General features: G+C 39.7%; 1 protein-coding gene across 1 annotated transcript; it reads left to right on the plus strand.

The window, feature by feature from the left end:
• The first annotated feature begins 4,501 nt into the window (after nt 1-4,501).
• On the plus strand, nt 4,502-8,897 carry zic3 (zic family member 3 heterotaxy 1 (odd-paired homolog, Drosophila)). Its single transcript, XM_038700312.1, has 3 exons — nt 4,502-5,760; nt 6,515-6,678; nt 7,247-8,897. Exons 1-3 carry the CDS (start codon nt 4,770-4,772, stop codon nt 7,427-7,429), a joined length of 1,338 nt encoding a protein of 445 aa, XP_038556240.1. The 5' UTR covers nt 4,502-4,769; the 3' UTR covers nt 7,430-8,897.
• The last annotated feature ends 560 nt before the right edge of the window (nt 8,898-9,457 follow it).

Genomic DNA, 9,457 nt, shown 5'->3' on the forward strand with positions numbered 1-9,457 from the left:
TTGTACCAAAATGATTTATTACTTAGTTGAGAACTTTGTCTTGTTAGAAAAACATATTTACAGTATTAGTAATTTTTTTTAAATAAGGCTTTTTGGGTAAGCTTTTCCCACAAAGTCAATAAACACACACACACACACACACACACACACATAAATGCATTCATGTTTATCCATAATAAACTATCTGTAAAAGAATCACCAGGTGTTACACTCTGTGTCAATGTAACAGAAGACATTGAAAAAAATGATAAAGTGAGAAGAATGAGAAGCACAAAAATATTATATCAAGTATCCAAATGTGAGTTTGCGCGGGTGGAAGCCAGACACAAAGTTACTGCATGTTCATATATGGGGTACAAAAAAGAATGCCCATGTGTGTTTATGCATGTGTATGTGTACTTTTAAACAACTGCACGCATTTGTGTCGAATGTGCAGAGATATTAGAATTGGTATGGGATGGCAGTGCACTGTCTTGCCATGGCTTTGTGAAATTTAGAAGAATTAACATGTTTGGGATGAGTCCATTTGCAGACAGATGCTCTAGTAAATCACAGCAAGAAGTCAATTAGCCATCCCCGTCAGCCATATGAAGGCAAACACCAAGCACTGTAGCAGTCACTCAAGACCCAACTGACCATATAATCTATGAAATATAGATGATCTGGGCTATATACAAGTATAAACCTGTGCTGAATAACAAGAAGCAAATACAGAATGATAAAACTTTTCTGAGACTGTGTTTCCTCAATGACAAACAAAAAACAAAGACATACACAGCACAAACACATTCCCGATAACAATGCAATGCAGTCAAGCATTACACATTGACAAATTACAAATTATAAGACAACTGTCATTCATCATGTAAAGCCCTAGTATCTATGCAGACAAAATCTATGTCATTTTCAGCTGCTATATTTGCACAGAAATGTAAAATAACATTTGATATTAGCTACATGTATTTGGAAAAAAACAGCGCATAATGTAAAGAATTGTTTTGCGAAAACTATAAGCAAAGGATGCAAATTCTGAATGCATAAACAATAGGCCTATTCTAAAACAAGTGTGAGGCAAAATGGTAACCTGAGCCTTTCCTTGCAGCTTGGCTCTGCAGAATGAACGAGAACTGGGAAAGGTGTCATGGAGAATCCAAAGCAGCTTACAGAACATTCATTTTCTTATTAAATCAAGGCACAGACATAGTCTGAGAGTTGGGATATGCCACAGCAAAAACCTTCAAGTTCATTCAGTGCAATATCCCTTTCAGCAAAACAGTGAAATTACAGTATCATTCATTTAACTGCGCCGTTGGAATACACTGACCATTTTCTGTCTGTTTAAAATGTAAATGAGGAAAACACATTCACATACAGAGATATTTGATAAGCTATGGTTTTTCCATTGTTTTACGGAGATGCCAGTTTCACTTTTGTCTGGTCACTATTGAGTTAACTTCAAGTCCTGAAACTTGTCTATAACACAAGTGGACTGAGCCAGCCAAGCATAGTGTAGGCTACAGGCCAGACAAAGTGGACTACAAAAAATACTCAACTTTGCTGTTAGAAAAAAATCCAGAAAATTGAGCTGTCATTGGCCAATTTGTTTAACTAGGTCATTTTTCAAATGATGCACTGAAATAACTTGACTCTAACACATCTAGTTAGAATAAATGTATATGTGAGTTTTTTACCATTTAGGCTGATGGTTATGTTCTGCTCTTTTCAACAGCATGGGCCTACTGTCACAGAGGTATGCACACTACAATACTGTGATATTTTAAGGTAACGCGCATGCTCAGTTAGAAGAAGATTATGTTATAACCAATGGGCTATCCCAACACCCAATGAGGTGTTCCCAGCAGAGAAAACTAAATCATCAAATTATAGACTGTCCTGCAGAATATCCTGCAATAATTTAGCAGGTTGCATTAAGTCTACATTTATTAGATTTTAAAATGTGTCAGCCATTTGAACCACAGAAAACACAAGCTTACACCAGCCATGGATGCATAACCATCTAATCTTTTTATGCAACTGAAATTAACATCTCTAATGATTAAAATAAATATGCAGAATCCTGTGATTGCAAAACTAGAAAATGTAATGAAATTAAATAGATTTGTCAAAAAAAAAAAAAAAAAAGAGGTGAAAATTTCACTGACCTGAGGGAGGCATGCTGGAAGAGCGGTGTGAAATATTTTGGGGAAAAATGGCTGGTGTGAGTGAAACAAACGGTTAACAAAAGTGCAGCTTTATAAGAGCTCTTTAAAGCTGCCTTTCCCCCCTCTTTTAAAGTTCCCCTATTTTCTATTGGTCCAGTAAAAATATGATTAATGTGCCGCTGCCTGCTCCTTTCAGGCACGAAAATGTAGATTAAAAAATAAAACAGGAAATAAAAATAACAAAAAATCACCCATTGCAATCCTGACTCTCTTTCACTTTGTTTTTGATGCTGGGGGGAAAAAACATAATTTCAAAATACGCGTTTGAAGCCATCAATAGTCAAATTCCACATTTGTAGAATGAATTAAATAATAGAATATTCAATTAACACCAGTATACCAGAAGGGATCTGCAGTAGTTTTAAATTTAACTCGCAAGCAACAGTTGCTTTACATTAGGTCTAGTTGATGACAGCTCCCCCTTTTCTCAGCAAGAGCTCAGTGCCTACGCTGCTGCTCTGTCGCTCACAAACATTTGTGACTCATCTAAACCATGTTACTTAATTATTTCATAGTGATAATGTGGCTGCAAATACACGGCACATAACCTTAAGGCGTATGGAGCCTTCACGTTTCAACAAGCCAATAAAATATGGAAAGAATACAGGAAAACTTAACAGGACGCTTGTCACTTGTGAAAGTTCACAAAGGTCGCCATAAATCTCATACTGCAGAACCGCAAAGGCAAACTCTGTTAACCGTGTGTATGTGTGTGTGTGTGTGTGTGTGTGCGCGCGCGCGTGTGCGCGCATGCTGTGTGAGAAGATGAGTGTGTGAGAGTGAAGGGGGGAGTAATGTGAGAGGCTATGCCTTCGTGGTGAGGGGGGGGGGGGGGGGGGGGTGGGGGGGGCAGCAGCTTACGGAGGAAAAAGAGATGAAGTGAATCTCATTCGTCGTTTTGCTTCAAGTTGTTGAGGTTATGTACAAAAAGCCGATGTGTTGTGCTAATGTGCACGACGGTCATAAAAACAGAGGTATGCTGGTCCTTGAAACAATTAAATTACCGTATGAGAAACAGGCCCAAGCACTGAGCAGGCTATGTTCACTTCAAGAAAACTATATCCCATGCAACCTCCACAGGCTAAATATAATAAACTGATTTACACACTTCTACAGTACACACAGGCCTAGCTCATGGCCCCTCTCACACAGGAAAGACGACGGATAAGTAAGAAAACTCACCTTTTCAATCTATAACTCTTTCTCGAGGAAAATTTCTGGAGTGAATGTGGTAGGATGAGGGCGAAAGCAGAATGAAGGACTGATTTGAATTTTTTTTTTTTTGGTCCAGATCCCCTAAAATAAAGAATGTGAGCTCCTTCCTGGGACAGATTGAGGGGGAAAGGATGTGAAAGGCTTGGAGTTAAAAAGCGCCGCTTGAAGCACTCAGCGCGTCTCTGAACTTGATCAGATTTTATGTGTCCTGCAGCGAGTCAGCGGCAGCCCTGTGAAACTTGCTCAATGGCACGAATTTTTGGCTGAGCGAAAAAATCTCAGGATATTACAATTACTGCCATCTTTCTTTCTGTCTTTTATTCCTCCGTCTTACACCCTATAGAGCTTTTGCAAGAAAAAAAAAAATACTCCCTCCCCTTTCAAGCGGCTTCAAGAAAGCCACAGTTTGGAACTGTGCCAAGTACATTCAAGTTTTCAGTTAATAAGAGCAAAACTAGTCACATGAAAGAGAAGAATAACAGATAAGTCAGTGATATATAAACTATCATAGATAGATAGACAGATAGATAGATAGATAGATATCTCAAATAGGCACTAATGAAAGTTAAACTTGCCATCAAAATGTATTGAAAAGTTTTTTTTACCCACTAAATATGACAAACCAAATACAGTTTGTTACAGAATAACCTGCTTAATATTGTTTCTTTAAAATAAGTGGTCCACTAAAGGCTTGAACGGAATCTGTTTTTTAAAACCCTGCAGTAGGTAGAATATTCGAGTCTGCACTATTATATACATATATTTTTTAATAGAACTGTTTGGGAGTTTCTTGAGGAGTAGAAATCACGTAAGAAATGCCTTACACACAACCCATACAGGATCTGCGCTAGAGTGCTCCGTTATACCTGCAAAATAATGCCTGTGCGAGCCAATCAAATGAAACCAATTGAGACGACCTGCCATCTTCAATACCAAACTGTGCCAATCACCAGAAATCTAGCCAATTAACACCCTCCTTCGCAGTCACGTGTCAGAGGGGTAACTGCGCGCCGATTGGCTGTCGTAGCACTGCCTCCCGAGTTCATTTATGTTCTGGGAGTGAGTGATTGACTTTATCAGTCCAAGGACATCATCCGCCTGGAAAGGGGGGGAAGTTTGATCCTCTTTCTCACGGAACGTGGTCATCGGGAGTTTTTTTCTCCCTACTCTTTACGCATAGGACTTTCCCCCGTTTTGGCTTGGTGTGTTTTTATGTTAGGGCTTTTCGCTAAACGTGGTAAATCTCGGCGCAGTGTCTGCAGCTTGCGCGCTCCGCTAAACTGGATTTTAATTTTCTTTTTCCTACCCGTCTCCTAAGTTTGCTTCAAGCTCATGACTATGCTTCTTGATAGCGGTCCGCAATTTGCATCGTTAGGAGTGGGGGGTTTCGGGACACCGCGGCATCACGAAATCGGGAACAGAGACCCGGGTCTGGGACTGAATCCCTTCACCGATTCCTCCCACTCCGCAGCTTTCAAAATCAGCCCCGTGGCTCACGATATCGCCTCCAGCCAGACATCAGCTTTCACCCCGCAAGCCACTGGATATGCAGCTGCGCTGGGGCACACTCATGGCGGGCAGGTGGGCTCGTACGGTGGAGGAGCGTTCAATTCAACACGGGACTTTCTCTTCCGGAACCGGAGTGTTGGAGAGTCCACAGCGCCGAGCGCCCAGCATGGGATCTTTGCAGCTTCGGCAGGAAGCCTCCACGGTCCGCCCGGGATCACCGATAACCCCGGACATCTGTTGTTTCCAGGACTTCACGACCAGGGGGTGAGCCACACTTCACCGAGCGGACATGTAGTTAACAGCCAAATGCATCTTGGCTTACGCGGGGACATTTTCGGAAGACCTGATCCGTATCGTCCGGTCGCAAGCCCTCGGACGGACCCCTACGGGGCTCAACTCCACAACTACAGCCACCCTATCAACATGAACATGGGGATGAATGTGCCGACACACCACGGTCCGGGGGCCTTCTTTAGATACATGAGGCAGCCGATTAAACAAGAATTATCCTGCAAGTGGATAGACGAGAACCAGATGAACAGACCCAAAAAGACTTGCGATAGGACTTTCAGCACCATGCACGAGATGGTCACTCATGTGTCCATGGAGCACGTCGGCGGCCCCGAGCAGAGCAACCACATCTGCTACTGGGAGGACTGCCCGAGAGAAGGGAAATCTTTTAAGGCCAAGTACAAACTCGTCAACCACATCCGTGTGCACACGGGCGAGAAACCGTTCCCATGCCCATTCCCCGGATGTGGGAAAATATTCGCCAGGTCGGAAAATTTGAAAATCCACAAAAGAACACATACAGGTGGGCACAAACAATATCAAGGCATGGTTTGCATAAAATAACATTTAAGAAGTGAGGCTACTCTGAATAGCAATGGTGTGTGTTAGTATTTCAGTTTTTGTTATTTACAGGGACCAGTTGAAAACTTAATTAGTTGAACAATTCCCAAATTGTTAGTAGTCCTACAGTCTTTTCCTGAAATATTTATAAATACATTGATACAGAATGTGGGCTGAATAATTCAGAAAATGTGGTTCTGATCAGCAACTCTGTGTGTTAACCCTCATCCATACTTGTAACGTGTACCATGCTAAGAAGTTGTGTGTGATATAAACACAGATACTTTGCTCGTCAAAGTTTAGATGTAGTAGCTGCATTCGGCTATTTAGGCAAACCTAGGGCTCATGTGCTTTCTCAGCGTGCTATACAATTGCAATGAATCAGTTTCTGGCTGTGTTTATAATTCTCGCCCTTGGTGAGCTATCTCGTAGTGCAGTATGCCCTGTTGATTCAGTGTTTACTATATAAGAGACGCACAGAGCAGGTCAGTAGTAGCATGAAGGAGCAGGCCTCTTGAATAAATAAAGCCTGACAGAGCAGTGTGTAGTAGTGGAGCTGTATCCACGTCGTCTCGAAAATGTAGGTTACTGTTATATAATAGGCTGCAGACCATTTACATCTCCGGGCTTTGAGTTTACAGGTGGTGTAACAATGGGGGTTTGTGCTTGTACTGGGGAAATTCACGGTGCGTGTGTTTGTGTATTTAATCCTGCAGGTGAGAAGCCGTTTAAGTGTGAATTTGATGGCTGTGACAGACGCTTCGCCAACAGCAGCGACAGGAAAAAGCACATGCATGTGCACACATCAGACAAGCCATACATCTGCAAAGTGTGCGACAAGTCATATACACACCCCAGCTCTCTCAGGAAACACATGAAGGTAATTAATGTCTTCATTACTCCTTAAACACATTAAACACACACACACTCCACCCCCACCCACCACCCTCTCCTCCTCTGCCACAGACAGGGACTATCACAACTTCAGGCATTACTTAAGATGCTATTAGTGTCACACCGCAAAGTATTTAAATGTCATACAGTCTATTAGTGACACTTTAACTCTCTTGTTTAGCTAAACAATTGACATATAGTTGTGAATTTTTCACTCGTATGTCATTCATTTTATGCTAGATTCACAACTGTCTTTTTTCGCCTTGTTTATAAAAAAAAACAGTTTTATAGAAAAATGTTTATTGTCTCTCTTTATTAACATTTTTTTAAATCACATGCATAAAAACTACATTTTAAGACACGCATGAATGGTGCATTAATGTGGATTTTTTTGCAGTGTGGAAGTTGCCATGTCTGTTTCAAGTTTGCTGTTAAAGTTGCTCTATAGTTAATCCGCATTTAAACTCAACATACTCCTACCAAGCCACTTTAAATTACATGCATATTATACAAGTCTCAGCCACTCATCGCTCACGTCGTCCTGTCTTTTGCAGGTACATGAGTCTCAAGGATCTGAATCGTCTCCAGCAGCAAGCTCTGGATACGAGTCGTCCACACCGCCAGTGCTGGTCTCAGCCAACACAGAAGACCCGACAAAAACACCGCCGTTAGCCGTACAAAACACGTCTGGCCACAGCGAAGGACTGGCACCAAACTTTAATGAATGGTACGTTTGAAGTTAAAAGACCAAACCATCTCTCAATGTGGACCACAGGGATGAGGATACATGAGGATAAAAACCTTGAAAACTATTCCTGCTCACTTTATATATACACACACACACACACACACACACACACACAAATGGGATTGGGACGACAACAACAACAGGAGATGAGAGCAAAAGCCAGCACCAAGCAGGCCACGTCCGTTCTCAGGATCAGAAATTTGACTTTTATTCCGCAGATTTGAGGAAATCAAATAAATCACGGATAAATAAACGTAATACTTTCTCAGTATAAATACATGTTTTTTTATCTTTTATTTTACAGATTTCAGAAAAAAAATTGTTTTATTTTTCATTTTATGTATTTTCTCAAATTTTTATTTAAAAAAAAGAATAAAAAGGAAGATTATTTCACGCTGTTTTATATGACGGTGACGCCTATTGTCGCCTCTTCAATTGATTGTTGGAACTTCAAACAGTCTTAAGAAACGTGCCAAAGTCTTTGTCATGAACTTGAACACAGAAAAAAATCCTAAATAAATATTATACTCGTGAATGTATTTCCTTGTTTGATGGGGTCGAATCTATTGTCAACGTCCGTTTTCAGGTGGAGAAATGTGGTATTAGGTTACGATTGTTACCGTTGAATATAACGTTGCCTTTTGTTAATACCGTTGTAAATACATATCCATGATGCCATATTTATCAATTTGTAATTTAATTATGGGTATAAGTTCTGAAACTTAAATGATATTTATGGAAATGTTTTCTAACAAGAACTGTACAGTTTTGGTCATAACCAGCTTAACATTGAACAAATGATAAACTCTAAAGCTCCAACATCACGATTGTATCCTTCTGTTTTCTTTTCAACCAATAGGCCTACATGTGTCTTATTTGGATCAAAGAAATCATCTATATGAATATTATGGATTTGTCTATATATAATGCAGATATTTCCGTCACTTTTATTTTCTTTATGAGACCATTGACATGTAAATCATTGACTTTGTAGAACTGAGTTCAGTTGAGCTGAGAAGCTATAAAACGGTTCTGTTATCTTTATTTTTGGTTAAATCTAAACCTTTTTTGTGTATTTTACTTTTATAGAATCAGAAATAGATGTCAATTCGTAGCATAAACTCAGTATTGGAAAAAAAAAAAAAAAGAATAAACCCATCAGCCTATTGCACTCCTATACAGGTCTTAGACGAGTGTGCGAAGTTCATGATTTCCAAATCAAAGTGACAGCATTTTGAGTATTTCAAATTCGGGTCAAGCACCCAAATATATGCGCCAGTATGGCAATCTTTATAGTTCCAGCAATGTCTTTGTGCAAGTATGTTTAAATGTGTGCATCGGCAACAATGGAACTGTCACAACACAGTATCTTCAAAAATAAAAAAAAGTTTTTTGTCTGTCAGCTTGCATTGTTTTAAATGTAATTCTGTGAAACTAAGCGTGTTACTTGTTGTGGTGTTGCATATAGAGCAGTTTGATTACACATTTGCTTGTTTTGTGTGAATAACTTGTCAAGATGACATTTTTTTGTGTTTAGCAAAATTTAGTGGAAGGAATTCTAGATCTATGTGGGTTGGGGGAGAATACGTTCAGTGGCAAAAAGAGTTACAGCATTGCATTGTAACCTATTCTCAAGAATTAAATATTATGCATACACAAAGTATATTGTACTCATATGAGAACAATTTCAGACCACCAGCACTACTTTTAAAATAAAATGTAAAAACGGTACCTCGTGACAGTGATATATGAAATAAGTTTATTTAAATAATTTAAGGAATATATGTTTTATATGCTATTTTCTATACCTTAATTTAAAAGAAGTACTTTTTTCTTATAACCGCCACCTTTTTGCCCCATGTCCGGAGATAAGAAAAATATCTGATGTATAAACACAGCTAGAATGTGATGTTGTAACACTTTCTGGGCGAAATGGGTCACACTCCAAGTTATTCCTGAAGAGCAAAAATGTTTTACTGATGAACTGTGTCACTGTGCCACATTGAGGCAACCCATG

The sequence above is a fragment of the Micropterus salmoides genome, unplaced genomic scaffold (assembly GCF_014851395.1).
Source record: "Micropterus salmoides isolate LMB-PRFRI ecotype aquatic unplaced genomic scaffold, ASM1485139v1 Ms_hic_scaffold_5, whole genome shotgun sequence".
NCBI lineage: Eukaryota > Metazoa > Chordata > Actinopteri > Centrarchiformes > Centrarchidae > Micropterus > Micropterus salmoides.

Bases quoted from the DNA above. Each gene is read 5' to 3' on its own strand.
- zic3 (XM_038700312.1), top strand. From the start codon at position 4,770: ATGACTATGCTTCTTGATAGCGGTCCGCAATTTGCATCGTTAGGAGTG. The intron at 5,761-6,514 runs GTGGGCACAAAC...TTAATCCTGCAG, and splicing joins CCACAAAAGAACACATACAG to GTGAGAAGCCGTTTAAGTGT. The intron at 6,679-7,246 runs GTAATTAATGTC...TGTCTTTTGCAG, and splicing joins CTCTCAGGAAACACATGAAG to GTACATGAGTCTCAAGGATC.